Genomic DNA, 20,464 nt, shown 5'->3' with positions numbered 1-20,464 from the left:
TGTCTAATATTGTAATTTTTGTAATTGTAATTGGTGTTAATAACGCGCTTGATCGTTTCTAACACGCAGTTTCTAAGCGCCAACCCGGGATTGCACCTGTGTTGCTCTGTGTCTTGCTTCCAAGGCGAGCACGTTGCCCCTGAGCTATCCCCCCGAGACAATGTATGTGTGAAAACATTAACTATTTGCGATAAAGCGTTTTCCTATCCCTAATTGCAACTGCCAATCCTTGGAGAGAGAAGTGATTCTTACAAATGAGGTGTATATCTCTTCTAAGTGACTTTTTAGTGGTAAGCATTGCAGGATGAAAAATATGAGGGTGGTTATCCTTTCTAGGTTACAACCATATGCATCCTCATCAGCCTTCTACACTGAATGTTTTCTGAGATTGTAGGAATCAGATGCTCATAAAAGCATAGCACAATGAGAGCATGATGGCGGGACATAGGAGAAGTATTATGACTTATATAATTGTTCTTTTATTATGTGCTTAATAGGAGCGAGGGGATTCGAACCTGTGGGCTGCATTGAGTTGCCCCAGAGCTATCCTTATACATTGCCTCTCAAGTAGCAAGGAGAAAATAGGACCCTATACTCTCTGCAATAGCACTTGCCTTGTTCAAGTTGGAAGTAGACCAGCTGATCCGATTGGTGCCAGCGTTAAGGTTAATGATATCAATATTACCCAGTGAGAGTATGGGATTTTTGTAGCATAGTGGCAATCAAGGGGAAATGGTCACTCTCCTCCGATAAATAAATAATTTCCATATCAGGTTTTAATTAAGAGAAGAGAGAGCTGTGTTTAACGATGCAATCAGCAGTGGACGCGCTGGCGTGACTTGTGAGAGGTCCTAGTTTGGCGTCCTGGAGAGTCCCCTTGGAGTCTGCCCATTCAACATAAATAGGCCACGGGAATTCAATATCCTAGCCCATTCTTGGCCCGATGCAAAATCTGTTGGCCATCTTTCTCTTTTGTTCTAGTCATCTCTTTCTATCTCTTTCTTTCTTTCTTTCTACCAATCTGTCTTTATTTAGATCCATCTTTACGTAGTCTTTCTACAGTGTTTCTTTCATCTTCTTTGTATCCAGCTCACTTTGTTTCTTTTTATCTCTTTGTATCTGTTCACTTTCATTCTTTCCTTTGGCAGTTCTCAGTAGTGAGCATGGCCAATGAAAACGCACTGGGTCAGTTCCAATGGGCATGGGTGTCTGCCCTGAAGCTCAGTGCGCCTCTTTGAGGATGTATTTCAAATGCAAATTGTAAAGCCACTTGGAGACTAATGGCATTGCTTCCTCAGCCTTGTCACATTTTCATGTGTACTTGTTTTTAAATACGGTCCTGGCCACCACATCAGGATCGCAGCAGAGACTCCATTGCTTCCAAAGCAGTCCCAAAGAAATAACTTAAAATAGATAAGGTGTACTGGAGTGGTTCTCTTCCAACTGCAACTATCACCCCCAATAACACTGCATGATTTAAAATAGTGTAAAACTACTGTGTACCAGTATGCATGTTGCATCAACTGTAATATACCAACTTCACCAAGAATGTCTCCTAGTGCTATTCCAGTGCTATTATATGGAGCGGAAGCGAGGCCATTCGTTCAAACCAAAATGTGGAATTCCCTGGAAGCACGATACTGGAAATATTAAAGCTACCGAACTGTACACCAATGCCAATTCTGCGTCTTGAGCTAGGTCTGGTCTCTTTAACAACTCGCTTGCTCTGGCGCAGGGGAGTTGGTAGGTCTGGAAAAGACCCGGGGCTAAGCTGATGTCGGAGCTGTTGGGACTGGGGGCTAGCTGGCCTTTTGGCTGTACTCCTGAGATTCTATCCGGGGCTACAACCAAAAGATCAGGGGCTATAGCCCCCTTAGCCCTCCCCCCCCCTAGCAACGCCCCTGCTCTGGCGTATGTGCAGCTTACTTCGCAAATGCTTACTGGGGCAAACAATAACAATATTTTGAGTGTGATAGCCGAACAGTTAATAGCCTCTTCTGATATCTTTCCAATGAGAAGGCGTAAATGTGTCATTGATGCTATGGCGGAAGCCGATGTTAACATAACTCAACTTTGAGACAATCCAGCCCGAGCCAAAGTGAAAATATATCAATGGGACTGGTTGAGAAATAGAATGAATTGTATGAAATATAAGGATTTTAATACTGACTATTTTGGTTACAAAAGACTGTGGATTATGGCGTCTTGTCTACAAAAGTGCCCGTCCACAAACCCAGGAAATACATTTTTAAGACTTAGGCTAAATCTTTGGCCCACAAGGGAAATCCTGGTGAGAAGAAAAATCATTAAATCATCTTTGAACTACTGTCGCTTTTGTAAGGTGATTACCGAAAAAGAGACTTTGTAGCATTTAGTGGTATCATGTTCTGAACTGAGTATCCAAAGAATGTTATTTTTCAAAAATCTTCTATGTTTATATCATGATGAAGGTGAGAACAAAGTTTGGCGCATCTTGTTTTCAACAGACAAAAATAACTCTAATGAAAGCAATAATCCAAATTTTGGACTGTGTCTTACCAGAGGATCAGACAACATGAAAAAATTTGGGAAAAAATGCATTTATGCACAGTCTGTGTATTTTAAGGTATTGTTAAAACTTAGGTCTGTTTTATTTAGTATCTCCTATGAATATAACCTCTGGTTTTTAACAGAACCGATCTGAACAAAGATTGAAAGTTAGGTCGTAATTTTATATCAATTTGATGATCTATGAAGAGATTTTCAATCATTTTTTTCATTCCTGTTTTATGACTTTATGATTTTAGTATTTTTGTATGTACTTTATTAATAATTTGTATTTGAAAAGTTGATTTTACAACTAAATCAAATTAAAAAAAATCTAAAAAAAATCTAAAAATAAAAAAAAAGAACGTCTCCTATTGCGAGGAGGCTTCTTTCAGCAGTTGGTATATATTTATTAGCAGTACAAGAACGGTGTGTGTCCCTGAATGCGTGAGGTGCAAGTGCAACAGATACACTGAAGCGACCTCCTGGTCAGCCAATAACTATCTGACATGGAGGCAATGCAAGTAAAACACGCTGTAAATGATTTCCCAGGGCCGCTGGCTGGTGCTCTGGGAACCAAGGCGCTCACTACAGATCCATGCAGGCTTTGCCGTTTCCACCGAAAGTTGCCAGCTCCTCAATGGGTCCTTTTTGGATTGTACTGGACAGTTGCAGATCTTTAATCCACTGTGAGAACTAGCTGTGTGTCTCCCACAACGTACCTGCTTCTGAGTGACATCAGAGGCCTGACGTGAGTCATTCACTGGACGCTGGGAGCCTAATCAATGGAGATAAGTTGCCCCACTTCCCCAGCCCCAGAATGGACTCATTTTTGAGACCCTTTTGTTTGTTTGTTTGTTTTTATTATTTCTATAGCCCACTTTAACCCAGAGGTATCTGGGCGCATTTCGAATTTGCAAGTTTACACATATACAGAATTACACATATTACAGAAGTCAAATACGCAAATATAAAATCACAACATAAGGGCGACAGGTAAGTACAAAAATTACACATATTACAGAAGTCAATTGCACATATTTACAGTCACAGCATAAGGGTGACAGGTAAGTACAATACATTGTGCAGAGCAAGGGAACTGAGGTAATGAGGTAAGGCATAATGTTGTTGTTTCTCAACAAGCCATTTGATAGACTTACTTCTAAAGCTTGAAAATGAGTTGGTGGTTTTCAGGGAGGGGGGAGTCAGTTCCAAAGCTGTGCGGCCATGACAGGGAAGCTGCTTCCCCCTGATTTTTGTAATTTGTATCTAGGGACAAGTAGACTCAGGGTGTTGGAGGAACTGGTGACTCTGGTTGAGGATAATAGGTTAAGTTTTTCTGTTAAATACGGAGGAGCTGCTTGGTTCAGAGATTTGTACATGAGGGACATAGTTTTAAGTTAGATCTTATCATTGATCGACATCCATTTATGCTATCCTCTTGTTTCAGGTATGTGATCTCTTCATGAGATACTTAGAGCAGATCTCAAGGCCTTATTTTGCAAGGTTTGTAATTTGTTGATAACATATTTGATTGCTCCCAGGTAAAGTCTGTTGCAGTAGTCTAGCTTGGACAGTATTAGTGCTCTGGCTAGGGTAATGCAACTTGCCTTGGAGAGCAGCGGTTTACATGCCCTGATCAGTTTCCCCGTATAGGCAGTAGCCGAGGCTATGGGATTCACTTCATTATGCGGATTTAATGTAGCATCGAGGTAGAAGCTTAGAGTTTTTACCTCTTTGGCCACTGGGATTTTGTTTCTGTCGATGTTGAAGGAGGTATAGTCTGTATTTAGTTTCTTCAAATTGGCTGACAAACCCACAATCAGCAGCTCAGTTTTATGGTCATTCAGGCACAGGCCATGAGTGGCCATCCATGCCTGAATGACTAGATACATTTTATTTACTAGTAATACATCATTATCATAAACGTCTGTCAGCGGAAGGAGGATCTGGGTGTCATCTGCATAATTAGTGTAGGTGACACCCCGATGGTCCAAGTCATCTAATAACGGCTTTGTGAAAATGTTGTACATAGTGGGTGATACATATGAGCCTTGAGGGACTCCACATGTAATGGGAATAGGGTCTGCTGCTGCTGATGGAGAGAAGACCCGCATTGTCCTGTTGTTAAGGAACGATTGTATCCAAGTAATGGCATTCTGGGAGAAGTGGGCAGCCGTGCGAGGTGATTGCATAATACTTTATGGTCAACCAGATCGAAAGGCCGCTGATAGGTCTAAGAGTACTAACAGGGCCATTCTCCCATTGTCCTTAAGTTTGTGTATCTGAGCTTTTAAGTCAATTAATGCTGTTTCGTTCCATTTAGGGGCCTAAATCTGGATTGTCGTGTCCCTAAGAGGTGGTTAGTCTCAAGATATTCCTGTATTTGTATATAGGCTACCCTGTCCAGTATCTTCAATAAAAAAGGGACTGCAGTAATTGGCCTATAGTTTTTGGGGATGGTGGGACCTAGAGTTTTTTTTTGAGGAGGGGTAGGACCCATTTCCTTTAGGTTGTTAGCTACTATACCAGTTGTGAAAGATGTGTTGATTAATTTGGAGATAAACAGAGCCAGGTCTGTAGCAGCACCTTTGATCATTTGTGCTGAGCAGCTATCGCCTTGGCACTTAGATGGTTTCAGGGAAGCTATGATCTTTTGTACCTCTAGGACAGAGACTTGGGAAAATTTAGAGTCTTAGGGAGGTTTGGTGGTAGGCTTTGCATTGTTGTGATGAGTGCCTGAATTCTGAAGGTGTAGGCGTTTATCATCAATTTTGGCTTGTAAAGTGGCTATTTTGTTGGTCAGAGCATTCTGTATGTTGGTGCACCAGAGTTTGTCCTTGACACATGTGTATATTGGGGCGATAGGTGTCTCCATCTCTTTGAGGATGACGAATAACTCTTTGGTGCTGGAGCCATCTTGCCTTATTCTATTATTGTAAGAGTCTCGTTTCGTGCAGATTATTTCTTCCTTGTATTTAGCAGATAAGTTCATAAAATTGGTTTTGTTCTCTGTGTAAGGGAGGTGCTTCCATAAAGATTCTAATTTTCTTTTTTCAGCACATAAGCTTTTTAATTCTGGGGTGAACCACAAATTCAAGTGAGCTTTTGGTTTGCCTTTGCGCAGTTTGATAGGGGCGATGGTGTCGAGAGCTTTCATCATAGAGTAGTTGTATATCGCTATTAACTTGTTGGGGTCCTTGATTCCCTCTATGGAATTCAGTGTGGGGATCACAAGTGGCAGGATAGCATCCATTTTTATGTTACATTTGTTCCTTGTATGACAGGGTGGTTCTATCAGGGTTTGTTTAGTTTTTTGGGTATTTATTGGGAAGGTGAGTGACACTAGGTAATTATCTGTCCAAGATTGGGGGGTGATGGAGGTAATTTTAGTGTCGCAGTTAAGGTCGGCTACCCAGTCAAGGATTCTACCTTTGCTATGGGTAGGTTGGGTGACCTATAGGTTGAAACCTTGTTCTGTGATAGTATTGGCGACTGATGATGCTTGGTGATCATTTGGATCATTCAGTCCTAGATTGAAAACACCTAGAAGTAGCATTTGAGAGGACATTTTGTTATTCTCAGTCATAAGTATCATCAGATCTTCCTCGAAGGTGCCATTGAGCTCAGGGGGGCTGTATATGAGTTGGATAGTTATGGTATGGGTGTTGCCAATTGGTATTTTAGCTGTCAGTAATCGCAGGATGCGAATTTCAGGGATATGGCTGATCTAAGATCTAAGTTGGATTTAGCTATGATGGTGATTCCGCCACCTCTTGCATCAGCTCTGTCCGCTCTTGCTATTGTATAATTGTCTGGTACAGCGAGTAGGAGTGATGGTCCAGCCAGGATTCTGTAATGGCCAGGAAAATCTAGGTTCTTGGCCGTGATAAGATCAGCAATGTCCGACGCATGTGCTACTAACGATCTGGCGTTAATTAGCGCACCCTTGATTATCTCTGTACAGACTTTGTTAATGGAAGAGCTTTGTTTATTCTGTTTGGGTGTCTTATTATGTTGGTTGAATTTTTGGATGAGAGTTTCCTGGGTTCAGTGCGTTTAGTGGAGGTTTTAGGCAGCAGATTAGTGCAATGGGTGTCCCTCACTGTCTGGAGTCTGGTACTAAGTCCGGTGCAAATTCTGAGGTTTCTGTTTATGGGTGGGCACGGACGAATATGGGGCGAATATGGGGCACAGAATTGGTGTTTGTTCTGTTGTCAAAGTGCGTAATGGGTAGAGACTGAAGTTTGGTGCCGAGTCTGAGATTTCTGTTTATCGTCAGGCCGGGCTGACTGGTGGACATGTCTGCGGAGCAAGATTCATTGGGGTGCAGAGTAGGTGTGGTTGGAGGAAGAATCTCACCACTCTAGCGGCCTAAAATATGAGTATTCTGGTATGAATTTTGCTTAGGTAGAAAGTGAGTTGGCCTGATGGTTGAGTCCACTAAGCTATGATTAAGCGCAGGTAAAAATGGTGTAGCCTTGATTTCTTTAAGAGGCTGACCATGGTTGGCCACAAGTGGTAGACGGGCCTAGCAAACCTGTAATAATGAGAAGCTGGTTGATCGCGATGAGAACGCCTACCAGGGATGGGAGCAGGGCGTACATAGTATTGGAGATCGCAGTAGAGAGAGTGAAGCTCTTAGTTGGGGTGGGGTACGGTATTTTAGGGTACAGACACAAAACTGGTGCGCTAGGATGCTAGATATCTTAGAGAAGACAGCCGACAAATGCCTAATTTATGGTACAGCGAGGTAAGTAAAATGTGGCATTTGAGACAGTTTTGGCGCTTAATCACTGCAATATGATTAATAAGTAGTAGCATCAAGTATACATTGAGAATCTAGACGTTATGAGTTATCCCATAGATAGAGCGGGAGTAGCATAACCATATTCCAGCAGTACATACGTATCAGTTAATAGCTGAAATGCTAGTGCCGGTGTGTATTCTTAGGTAAGATACACGATGAGAGCAGGGGCATGCGATAGACATAAGTGAGAATAATCATGAAGCCAGCAGAATTAATGCTGAACGTGGAGCATAGGAGGATGTCAGCAGGCTATTGTGCAGGCATGGGAGACAGATGAATGTAGCATACACAAAGAACTTGCTACAAATACAGGAGCGACTAGGCAATATGCACAGGTTTCAAGTACAGGTGCGACCAGGCAGAATGCACAAATGTAATAGGCGATATAAGAGGCAATATGCGCAGAAGTGGTTTCAAGTACAGGTGCGAGTAGGCAGAATGCACAAATATAATAGGTGATATAATAGGCAATATGCACAGAAGTAGTTTCAAGTACAGGTGCGACTAGGTAGAATGCACAAATATAATAGGCAATATGCACAGAAGTGGTTTCAAGTACAGATGCGACTAGGCAGAATGCACAAATATAATAGGCAATATGCACAGAAGTGGTTTCAAGTACAGGTGCGAGTAGGCAGAATGCACAAATATAATAGGTGATATAATAGGCAATATGCACAGAAGTAGTTTCAAGTACAGGTTTCAAGTACAGGTGCGACTAGGCAGAATGCACAAATATAATAGGCAATATGAACAGAAGTGATTTCAAGTACAGGTGCGAGTAGGCAGAATGCACAAATATAATAGGCAAAATGCACAGAAGTAGTTTCAAGTACAGGTGCGACTAGGTAGAATGCACAAATATAATAGGCAATATGCACAGAAGTGGTTTCAAGTACAGGTGCGACTAGGCAGAATGCACAAATATAATAGGCAATATGCACAGAAGTGATTTCAAGTACAGGTGCGAGTAGGCAGAATGCACAAATTTAATAGGCAATATGTACAGAAGTAGTTTCAAGTACTGGTGCGACTAGGCAGAATGCATGGAATATAGTTCGTCTAGTTTCAGATACAGATGCGATTGGACAATAAGCATGATGAAGGTAGCTTCAAATACCGTTGCTACCAGGCATGACATAGATCAGCTTTGCATAGACACGCCAGCCCTAGTTTACTTTCACAAACAAATCGAATTCCCTGTGCTCAGTTGCTGCCTTTTCTTGGCAATATCCACACATCGCCTCTTCTCAGGGCTGCTACCTCCCACACTGAGTCAGAGAGACAGAGTGTTCCGAATATCAATGACAGGACGTGACTGCATGGTACTTGGCTGCTGGCATGTTGCCCATGAGGTGCGCATGTAGGAAACCAAATACACATGCTCCCGGCCTTCACCTAGAATAGCAGTAAACTCCTTTATCACTGCAGTGGGGCCCTGGCCTAGAATAGCAGTAAACTCCTGTATCACTGCAGTGCGGCCCTGGCCTAGAATAGCAGTGAACTCCTGTATAACTGCAGTGCGGCCCTGCCTAGAATAGCAGTGAACTCCTGTATCACTGCAGTGCGGCCCTAGCCTAGAATAGCAGTGAACTCCTGTGTCACTGCAGTGTGGCCCTGGCCTAGAATAGCAGTAAACTCCTGTATCACTGCAGTGCGGCCCTGGCCTAGGAATAGCACTACACTCCTGTATCACTGCAGGGCGGCCCTGGCCTAGAATAGCAGTGAACTCCTGTATAACTGCAGTGCGGCCCTGGCCTAGAATAGCAGGGAACTCCTGTATAACTGCAGTGCGGCCCTGGCCTAGAATAGCAGTGAACTCCTGTATCACTGCAGTGCAGCCCTAGCCTAGAATAGCACTAAACTCCTGTGTCACTGCAGGGTGTCCCTGGCCTAGAATAGCAGTGAACTCCTGTATCACTGCTGTGCAGCCCTGGCCTAGACTAGCACTAAACTCCTGTATCACTGCAGTATGGCCCTGGCCTAGAATAGCAGTAAACTCCTGTATCACTGCAGTGCGGCCCTGGCCTAGAATAGCAGTAAACTCCTGTATAACTGCAGTGCAGCCCTGGCCTAGAATAGCAGTGAACTCCTGTATCACTGCAGTGCGGCCCTGGCCTAGAATAGCACTAAACTCATGTATCACTGCAGTACGGCCCTGGCCTAGAATAGCAGTAAACTCCTGTATCACTGCAGTGAGGCCCTGGCCTAGAATAGCAGTAAACTCCTGTATAACTGCAGTGCGGCCCTGGCCTAGAATAGCAGTAAACTCCTGTATAACTGCAGTGCGGCCCTGGCCTAGAATAGCACTAAACCCCTGTGTCACTGCAGGGCGTCCCTGGCCTAGAATAGCAGTGAACTCCTTTATCACTGCTGTGCGGCCCTGGCCTAGAATAGCACTAAACTCCTGTATCACTGCAGTACGGCCCTGGCCTAGAATAGCAGTAAACTCCTGTATCACTGCAGTCCGGCCCTGGCCTAGAATAGCAGTGAACTCCTGTATCACTGCAGTCTGGCACTGGCCTAGAATAGCAGTAAATTCCTGTATCACTGCAGTGCGGCCCTGGCCTAGAAAAGCAGTAAACTCCTGTATCACTGCAGTGCAGCCCTGGCCTAGAATAGCAGTAAACTCCAGTATCACTGCAGTCCGGCACTAGCCTAGAATAGCACTAAACTCCTTTGTCACTGCAGTGTGGCCCTGGCCTAGAATAGCAGTAAACTCCTGTATCACTGCAGTGCGGCCCTGGCCTAGGAATAGCACTAAACTCCTGTATCACTGCAGTGTGGCCCTGGCCTAGAATAGCATTAAACTCCTGTATCACTGCAGTCCAGCACTGGCCTAGAATAGCAGTAAACTCATGTATCACTGCATTGCGGCCCTGGCCTAGAATAGCAGTAAACTCCTGTATCACTGCAGTCCAGCACTGGCCTAAAATAGCAGTAAACTCCTGTATCACTGCAGTGCGGCCCTGGCCTAGAATAGCAGTAAACTCCTGTATCGCTGCAGTGCGGCCCTAGCCTAGAATAGCACTAAACTCCTGTGTCACTGCAGTGCGGCCCTGGCCTAGAATAGTACTGAACTCCCGTATCACTGCAGTGCGGCCCTGGCCTAGAATAGCAGTAAACTCCTGTATCACTGCAGTCCAGCACTGGCCTAGAATAGCAGTAAATTCCTGTATCACTGCAGTCCGGCCCTGGCCTAGAATAGCAGTAAACTCCTGTATCACTGCAGTGCAGCCCTGGCCTAGAATAGCACTAAACTCCTGTGTCACTGCAGTGTGGCCCTGGCCTAGAATAGCAGTAAACTCCTGTATCACTGCAGTGCGGCCCTGGCCTAGAATAGCAGTGAACTCCTGTATAACTGCAGTGCGGCCCTGCCTAGAATAGCAGTGAACTTCTGTATCACTGCAGTGCGGCCCTAGACTAGAATAGCAGTGAACTCCTGTGTCAATGCAGTGTGGCCCTGGCCTAGAATAGCAGTAAACTCCTGTATCACTGCAGTGCGGCCCTGGCCTAGGAATAGTACTACACTCCTGTATAACTGCAGGGCGGCCCTGGCCTAGAATAGCAGTGAACTCCTGTATAACTGCAGTGCGGCCCTGGCCTAGAATAGCAGTGAACTCCTGTATAACTGCAGTGCGGCCCTGGCCTAGAATAGCAGTGAACTCCTGTATTACTGCAGTGCAGCCCTAGCCTAGAATAGCACTAAGCTCCTGTGTCACTGCAGGGTGTCCCTGGCCTAGAATAGCAGTGAACTCCTGTATCACTGCTGTGCAGCCCTGGCCTAGAATAGCACTAAACTCCTGTATCACTGCAGTATGGCCCTGGCCTAGAATAGCAGTAAACTCCTGTATCACTGCAGTGCGGCCCTGGCCTAGAATAGCAGTAAACTCCTGTATAACAGCAGTGCAGCCCTGGCCTAGAATAGCAGTGAACTCCTGTATCACTGCAGTGCGGCCCTCGCCTAGAATAGCACTAAACTCATGTATCACTGCAGTACGGCCCTGACCTAGAATAGCAGTAAACTCCTGTATCACTGCAGTGAGGCCCTGGCCTAGAATAGCAGTAAACTCCTGTATAACTGCAGTGCGGCCCTGGCCTAGAATAGCAGTAAACTCCTGTATAACTGCAGTGCGGCCCTGGCCTAGAATAGCACTAAACCCCTGTGTCACTGCAGGGCGTCCCTGGCCTAGAATAGCAGTGAACTCCTTTATCACTGCTGTGCGGCCCTGGCCTAGAATAGCACTAAACTCCTGTATCACTGCAGTACAGCCCTGGCCTAGAATAGCAGTAAACTCCTGTATCACTGCAGTCCGGCCCTGGCCTAGAATAGCAGTGAACTCCTGTATCACTGCAGTCTGGCACTGGCCTAGAATAGCAGTAAATTCCTGTATCACTGCAGTCCGGCCCTGGCCTAGAAAAGCAGTAAACTCCTGTATCACTGCAGTGCAGCCCTGGCCTAGAATAGCAGTAAACTCCTGTATCACTGCAGTCCGGCACTAGCCTAGAATAGCACTAAACTCCTTTGTCACTGCAGTGTGGCCCTGGCCTAGAATAGCAGTAAACTCCTGTATCACTGCAGTGCGGCCCTGGCCTAGGAATAGCACTAAACTCCTGTATCACTGCAGTGTGGCCCTGGCCTAGAATAGCATTAAACTCCTGTATCACTGCAGTCCAGCACTGGCCTAGAATAGCAGTAAACTCATGTATCACTGCATTGCGGCCCTGGCCTAGAATAGCAGTAAACTCCTGTATCACTGCAGTCCAGCACTGGCCTAGAATAGCAGTAAACTCCTGTATCACTGCAGTGCGGCCCTGGCCTAGAATAGCAGTAAACTCCTGTATCGCTGCAGTGCGGCCCTAGCCTAGAATAGCACTAAACTCCTGTGTCACTGCAGTGCGGCCCTGGTCTAGAATAGTACTGAACTCCCGTATCACTGCAGTGCGGCCCTGGCCTAGAATAGCAGTAAACTCCTGTATCACTGTAGTCCAGCACTGGCCTAGAATAGCAGTAAATTCCTGTATCACTGCAGTCCGGCCCTGGCCTAGAATAGCAGTAAACTCCTGTATCACTGCAGTGCGGCCCTGGCCTAGAATAGCACTAAACTCCTGTGTCACTGCAGTGTGGCCCTGGCCTAGAATAGCAGTAAACTCCTGTATCACTGCAGTGCGGCCCTGGCCTAGAATAGCAGTAAGCTCCTGTATCACTGCAGTCCGGCACTGGCCTAGAATAGCAGTAAACTCCTGTATCACTGCAGTGCGGCACTGGCCTAGGAATAACATTAAACTCCTGTATCACTACAGTCCGGCCCTGGCCTAGAAAAGCAGTAAACTCCTGTATCACTGCAGTGCGGCCCTGGCCTAGGAATAGCACTAAACTCCTGTATCACTGCAGTGTGGCCCTGGCCTAGAATAGCATTAAACTCCTGTATCACTGCAGTCCAGCACTGGCCTAGAATAGCAGTAAACTCATGTATCACTGCATTGCGGCCCTGGCCTAGAATAGCAGTAAACTCCTGTATCACTGCAGTCCAGCACTGGCCTAAAATAGCAGTAAACTCCTGTATCACTGCAGTGCGGCCCTGGCCTAGAATAGCAGTAAACTCCTGTATCGCTGCAGTGCGGCCCTAGCCTAGAATAGCACTAAACTCCTGTGTCACTGCAGTGCGGCCCTGGCCTAGAATAGTACTGAACTCCCGTATCACTGCAGTGCGGCCCTGGCCTAGAATAGCAGTAAACTCCTGTATCACTGCAGTCCAGCACTGGCCTAGAATAGCAGTAAATTCCTGTATCACTGCAGTCCGGCCCTGGCCTAGAATAGCAGTAAACTCCTGTATCACTGCAGTGCGGCCCTGGCCTAGAATAGCACTAAACTCCTGTGTCACTGCAGTGTGGCCCTGGCCTAGAATAGCAGTAAACTCCTGTATCACTGCAGTGCGGCCCTGGCCTAGAATAGCAGTGAACTCCTGTATAACTGCAGTGCGGCCCTGCCTAGAATAGCAGTGAACTTCTGTATCACTGCAGTGCGGCCCTAGCCTAGAATAGCAGTGAACTCCTGTGTCACTGCAGTGTGGCCCTGGCCTAGAATAGCAGTAAACTCCTGTATCACTGCAGTGCGGCCCTGGCCTAGGAATAGCACTACACTCCTGTATAACTGCAGGGCGGCCCTGGCCTAAAATAGCAGTGAACTCATGTATAACTGCAGTGCGGCCCTGGCCTAGAATAGCAGTGAACTCCTGTATAACTGCAGTGCGGCCCTGGCCTAGAATAGCAGTGAACTCCTGTATCACTGCAGTGCAGCCCTAGCCTAGAATAGCACTAAGCTCCTGTGTCACTGCAGGGTGTCCCTGCCCTAGAATAGCAGTGAACTCCGGTATCACTGCTGTGCAGCCCTGGCCTAGAATAGCACTAAACTCCTGTATCACTGCAGTATGGCCCTGGCCTAGAATAGCAGTAAACTCCTGTATCACTGCAGTGTGGCCCTGGCCTAGAATAGCAGTAAACTCCTGTATAACTGCAGTGCAGCCCTGGCCTAGAATAGCAGTGAACTCCTGTATCACTGCACTGCAGCCCTGGCCTAGAATAACACTAAACTCATGTATCACTGCAGTACGGCCCTGACCTAGAATAGCAGTAAACTCCTGTATCACTGCAGTGAGGCCCTGGCCTAGAATAGCAGTAAACTCCTGTATAACTGCAGTGCGGCCCTGGCCTAGAATAGCAGTAAACTCCTGTATAACTGCAGTGCAGCCCTGGCCTAGAATAGCACTAAACCCCTGTGTCACTGCAGGGCGTCCCTGGCCTAGAATAGCAGTGAACTCCTTTATCACTGCTGTGCGGCCCTGGCCTAGAATAGCACTAAACTCCTGTATCACTGCAGTACGGCCCTGGCCTAGAATAGCAGTAAACTCCTGTATCACTGCAGTCCGGCCCTGGCCTAGAATAGCAGTGAACTCCTGTATCACTGCAGTCTGGCACTGGCCTAGAATAGCAGTAAATTCCTGTATCACTGCAGTCCGGCCCTGGCCTAGAAAAGCAGTAAACTCCTGTATCACTGCAGTGCAGCCCTGGCCTAGAATAGCAGTAAACTCCTGTATCACTGCAGTCCGGCACTAGCCTAGAATAGCACTAAACTCCTTTGTCACTGCAGTGTGGCCCTGGCCTAGAATAGCAGTAAACTCCTGTATCACTGCAGTGCGGCCCTGGCCTAGGAATAGCACTAAACTCCTGTATCACTGCAGTGTGGCCCTGGCCTAGAATAGCATTAAACTCCTGTATCACTGCAGTCCAGCACTGGCCTAGAATAGCAGTAAACACATGTATCACTGCATTGCGGCCCTGGCCTAGAATAGCAGTAAACTCCTGTATCACTGCAGTCCAGCACTGGCCTAGAATAGCAGTAAACTCCTGTATCACTGCAGTGCGGCCCTGGCCTAGAATAGCAGTAAACTCCTGTATCGCTGCAGTGCGGCCCTAGCCTAGAATAGCACTAAACTCCTGTGTCACTGCAGTGCGGCCCTGACCTAGAATAGTACTGAACTCCCGTATCACTGCAGTGCGGCCCTGGCCTAGAATAGCAGTAAACTCCTGTATCACTGCAGTCCAGCACTGGCCTAGAATAGCAGTAAATTCCTGTATCACTGCAGTCCGGCCCTGGCCTAGAATAGCAGTAAACTCCTGTATCACTGCAGTGCGGCCCTGGCCTAGAATAGCACTAAACTCCTGTGTCACTGCAGTGTGGCCCTGGCCTAGAATAGCAGTAAACTCCTGTATCACTGCAGTGCGGCCCTGGCCTAGAATAGCAGTAAGCTCCTGTATCACTGCAGTCCGGCACTGGCCTAGAATAGCAGTAAACTCCTGTATCACTGCAGTGCGGCACTGGCCTAGGAATAACATTAAACTCCTGTATCACTACAGTCCGGCCCTGGCCTAGAAAAGCAGTAAACTCCTGTATCACTGCAGCGCGGCTCTGGCCTAGAATAACAGTAAACTCCTGTATCACTGCAGTCCGGCACTGGCCTAGAATAGCAGCAAACTCCTGTATCACTGCAGTGCGGCACTGGCCTAGGAATAACATTAAACTCCTGTATCACTGCAGTGCGGCTCTGGCCTAGGAATAGCACTAAAGTCCTGTATAACTGCAGTCCGGCACTGGCCTAGAATAGCAGTAAACTCTTGTATCACTGCAGTTGACAACGTAAAGTCACTTAAAATGCAATCTTTTTTTTATCCCCGTGGAGTCCGCTGCTAAAGTTATGCTTCCAACACCTAGCACCTTCTAATGTTTCTACACATCTTACCGCGTGGGTGTTCACTTAATTAAACGAACGCTATGATGGTGATCACGTAGGCTCTTATGCATGCTAAAGTAGTAAACGCACAGCATATATGCTGCCTACAGTACTAACACACGTTTCTTTATATGCTGTCATAATTGCTCTCAAAGCACTATCACATTGGTAAAGTGTATTTCCTGTTTACTAATCTTGTGTCTTTTTTTCTAGGTCCCATATTTTGGAAAAAGAATGCATCACAGCTGTCCGTGTCTGCCAAACCTAGCCTGTGTTCGGACTATAGATACCAGATATAAATGTTCACCTCAGTTAAACAAACTGGATATCTTTTTCTAGAAGATGGTGGCTTGTTAAGTAAACTGTTTGTTCAGCATTTTTTTTCTGTTTTAATGTGAGGAACGAGTTAATCAGTGTCCCGGGGAAAGAAAGAGGATACTTTCTCAGGTTTTTGAAATGCAGTGGCTGTATTAGTCCCTGACAATGAATTCATGTTCTGTTCGCAAATAGTGAGTCAGCACAGAAATATTACGGAATGTTTACTGTTGTCGTAAAAATACAGACATGGCATAATTGTACTAAAATACAAAACACATATAAAAGCAAGACGTGTTTCTCTATTGGAGAGGTGTAAAGCACATGTTGAAAGCAGTGCTCTGATATTTTATTTTGTAATTTAGGAGGAACTATTGCTAAGCCTGGCATGCAACTTGTTGCAGATCTGAGGAACCATATTTATTTTCTTAGTTTATTTTTAAAAGACAACTTCTAACATGTCCGTTTTCTAAAATCATATAGTAATGTTGCTGTGTAAACATTCTGTATCAGAATAACAGCCACGCATCGCTGTTTTATCTTAATATTTTTGTTCACAGAGGTCTTTATGTGCATTTATTCTAGAGCCGTATTTATGAATGCGGAGTGGTGGCAAATGCCACGAAAGCCAGCTGATAGCTCTGGTGGTCTTGCGCTTTTGAAGTGTCCTGTGATTGTTTGATTAAATTGGCCTCGTTAATCAGAAAGACGATTTTGATGAGTTATGTTCACTGAAAACGTTCAAATGGTTTTGCACCAACTCTGTTTCAAAACAGGCATTTTGTTTTCAATTTTTTGGTTTTGCAAATAAAATGTGAGCATATTCGACCATTTTACTATAAACATGTTTTGCCTTTCTTTAACTTTTGCTACAATGTTGATTAGGCTGTTTCAACCAGTGATATCCCTTTATATGTCACATAGAGAAAGACAAATGTAGCATTTAAAGCTTATTAACAAAATATGCCACTACTGCATATGGAATGCAAATGTTTTAAACAGGAGGTTGGCAGTCAAATACAGTTCGTGGGATGCCTTTCCTCCCCAAAGGTTGTCAATTCGAACCTATTGGTCATTTATCAGATTTGCATATTTTATAGGACGTGTTCCTAAAACATAGCACTTATTTTGTGATAGGAAAATACTTTTGCCTAGACATTCAAAATATATTCACAAAACATCTCCAGCTATCTGAAATAGCTCAAATGCTGTGTCATTTGTATTATTGTGTTTCAAGATTTGATTTTGGTAAAATTATGCTAATCTTTCATTATAACCTCTTTCATTTGTCCTTAGCGGGAGAAGTGCTTTGAAGCATAAGCCTTCTTACTCTAAGCACTTCTATGTTACAATTGAAATCTATGCTCATTCTTCGGCCAGACTGTCCCTTCTTTTAGGTCTGGGAAATTCTTCTCTTCTTTACCCAAAATGGGCCATTTTTCCGCTCAAATATTGTCATTTCTCACCCTTCTTCTCTGCTATCATTTGTCACTGATCTTATTATTTGTATCCACTGGTCATCTGATCAGATGCGTCCCCATATAATACATTAAAGCTATTTGCTGCAATTAATGAGGATCTTCTTCGATGACACTGTCTCGTATTCTGAACTCCATTTGTCATAGAAGAGCTATTCTCCTGTCCTCTGATTCACATATTGTATGTTCATTCCACCATGTTTTCTTCAAACAATTCTATAGGACACAACACAAATAGGAACATTGCCTATTTTATATTACTTCCTCTGCTTTGACTCCCTCTTGTGAGAGCTAAAGTGCTAAATGCACCTACCTCGGCCAGCTTACCACACATATTTCAGTTATATATTCACCCCCACCAACTGTGGCTCTAACTTTCTTTCTAAATTTTAGACGCCAAACTTGAATAAAACTTGGAATTATAGGGGGGCATTATTTGGATTGTAAAGACCCTTAGAACAGCTTGGCAGTTCTTTTCTGACAAGCATTAGGCAGTCTAGCTTTTAATTATTTGAAGGAGACTTGACCCATAGTAAAGGGCATACCTTTAACAGGATGTTAGTTTACAACGTTAAGCCAGTCGGGGCTGCTGCTCTGCACTTGGACTTGTCTGTTCAGTCAGCTATATTAGTTCATCTCCTATGACGGATGGCTCCTTTGTCAACAGGAGCAGGCAAAACGACTATCTCATATATTGATAATCAGAAACATAAAGCCCCACTTGTGATGAACTGCCATCTGGCAAGGGTGTTAAAGCCCCTGCTTTTTTGATTTGTATTAAATAATAAAACAATGCAAGTAATTCCATCTCTGGAAGGGAAATCTGCTAATCAGATTCCCCTTTCATAAGCGCCATGCTAAAAGCTCAGTGTTTACTTGTGTCCTGCTGAATCAGTATCCTGATTTGCAGCACCTGCTCTACCAGTGGCACAGAGCAGGTACAGAGGTCACAGATGTCGTCTTGACATCAGCAGTGACATCCAAGTCTCTCCATTCACCCAGACAGGCTAGACCCTGCCCTACTGGTAGGAATGTAGTCTGGTGGGATTGCCTCTCTTTATTCCTTTGTAAGGGCAGGTAACACCATTCTCCCAGGGACAGCCACTCTACAGGACGCTGGCGTGGGAATAGGAATCAAATGGCACACCCATTCACAAAGAGCCAGACCTCATCCCAGGGGGCTGTATTTCTAAAGGCCTTTGTTTCTATTGAGAAGGAAAGGGTCAGGGTTAGTGTAGCCAGAGAGAGATCTGTTCAGTTTGGGGAAAATTCTGTCATTTTGTTGACCTCTACCTCTTTCTCATTCCCTCCAGATACTGTAGCACAAAGCTCTTTGGGTGTGATGTCAGAAGGGCAAAGTCCACTCATTTCAAGTGCAGCGATTGGATCTCTAAAGTGGGCTAGTTTTAATCCAAACGCCTGTTGGCTTTCACCTTTAAAAGAGGGGGTCCCACACCACTTCTTTGAATGATCTTGAAGCATCTTTGGATGATCACTTGAGAAGAGTTTGTTGGTCTGTGCTGGGAGAGTAGTTCTGTCTAGAGTACTCCCGTTGTGAGGTGAATGCAGGTCTTCCAAGGAAGATGAGAGCACTGTACCCTTACCATCTCCAGGGACGATTGGGTATGATCTGCTGCTGGAACAGGACCTGCCTCTCTGCCAGCCACAGCGGTACCCAGGACCTCATTGTGTTGGAGGACCCCTGCAGTTATGTGCCAGCCTCCCCAATGTTGTTTGGGAGTCCAAGAACAAAGACCCATCTTGTCCCTGTGTCGCTGGATTGGGACTCACAGCATCCTGAGAGCCAAGACAGCCGGAATCATAGCATTTAACTGCTTGGAGCGTGTTTCAAGAACTGTTCAGCACATCCTAACCAGCAGGACTCATTCTTGCTATTTTTGCTCTCTCCTGATCTTTGCACAGTGCCAAGAAGTCTGGTTTGGCGCTGCCAAACCATCAAGAACTGCAAATAAGTTACCATTGACTGTTAACTGCCCATGGTCCATATTTGGGCCCTAGAGACTGGTTAGGTCACTTTGAACCCCTTTTGCTCACAAGTAAATAGCCCTTAAAACATTGATGCGTTTGCTTGCCTTTCACCCCTGATTCATGACTGAGAGTGCTGCATCTACTATCTTTACTTATTCTGTGTTCTTTCCTCAGGGATAGGTTTTGTGTAGTGTTTTTCCAATTGGTTATTATTGTATATGGTGTGTTTAATTAAAGTGTATATATTTGTATAAAATATTGATTGGACATTCCTTTATTTTGGACTGTAGTAGTTCGCTGTTTAGGTTGCTACTGGACCACATTCACACCCCTCTTAAGAGTATAGCCTTCCCTCTGCCCACATTACCACAAAAGGTGAAAGAGGTATATCTCTTGACTGTGCCTGTTTTACCTTTATGATTGTGTTGGCTCTTGGTTTGCAGAAGGGTGAGTGCTGAGTGAGCCGTTTTAGCCTCTACTCACTCTTGTACTCCTGCAGGCCAGACGTCAATTCGTCACAGCACTTCTTAACGCCCTCCTAAAGCAAGTACTTCCTCACACAGGTGCTTTTCTGTACCCAGATATCTTTCCGTCAAACTTTGAATTCCACCCTGCTGAAGTTAGTATACGAGATAGCCCCATTAAAGTTCAAAATGTCCAAACAAACCAAATCAGAACAGTTGGTGTTTGGCCGTACTAGATGTCCTTGAAGAGATGCCTTAGAAGGCTGAAAGACACTGGTTGAATGACTTTACACCAAACGTATGCCTTGCTCTTAAAGCCACCCAGAGGGCATATGATTCCACCATCTTTGAGGCCAAGAAGACCTATTATATGCAAGAAATTACTTTGGTGAACAACTCCACTAACTCTGTTAAGGTTTTTATGAAATAAGAAAAGCCAAGTATATTGCCCTTCCTCAGCTAAGTCTCTCAGACTTGGTGCAATCAACTGCAGTATTTCTTCTCTGGAAAACAGACCAGTATTCATTGTAATAGTAGCAATCATTGTAATGCAATTCTCTATGTCGTTGACTCATCCATTCCCCACCATCT

The 20,464-nt window shown here is 45.0% G+C and overlaps 1 protein-coding gene across 1 annotated transcript in view; it reads left to right on the top strand.

The window, feature by feature from the left end:
- The window catches only part of PROK2 (prokineticin 2), a 510,818-nt gene extending 491,178 nt beyond the window's left edge, over window positions 1-19,640 (top strand). The window contains exon 3 of the mRNA XM_069643845.1: window positions 15,841-19,640. Coding sequence (XP_069499946.1) covers window positions 15,841-15,966 — 126 coding nt within the window. The 3' untranslated portion in view covers window positions 15,967-19,640. The remainder of the gene's footprint in view (window positions 1-15,840) is intronic.
- Window positions 19,641-20,464: the final 824 nt, after the last annotated feature.

The sequence above is a fragment of the Ambystoma mexicanum genome, chromosome 2p (assembly GCF_040938575.1).
Source record: "Ambystoma mexicanum isolate Mex_15411 chromosome 2p, UKY_AmexF1_1, whole genome shotgun sequence".
NCBI classification, from domain to species: domain Eukaryota; kingdom Metazoa; phylum Chordata; class Amphibia; order Caudata; family Ambystomatidae; genus Ambystoma; species Ambystoma mexicanum.
The sequence above is the reverse complement of the archived record's forward strand: the minus strand, read 5'-3'. Positions and strand labels throughout refer to the sequence as shown.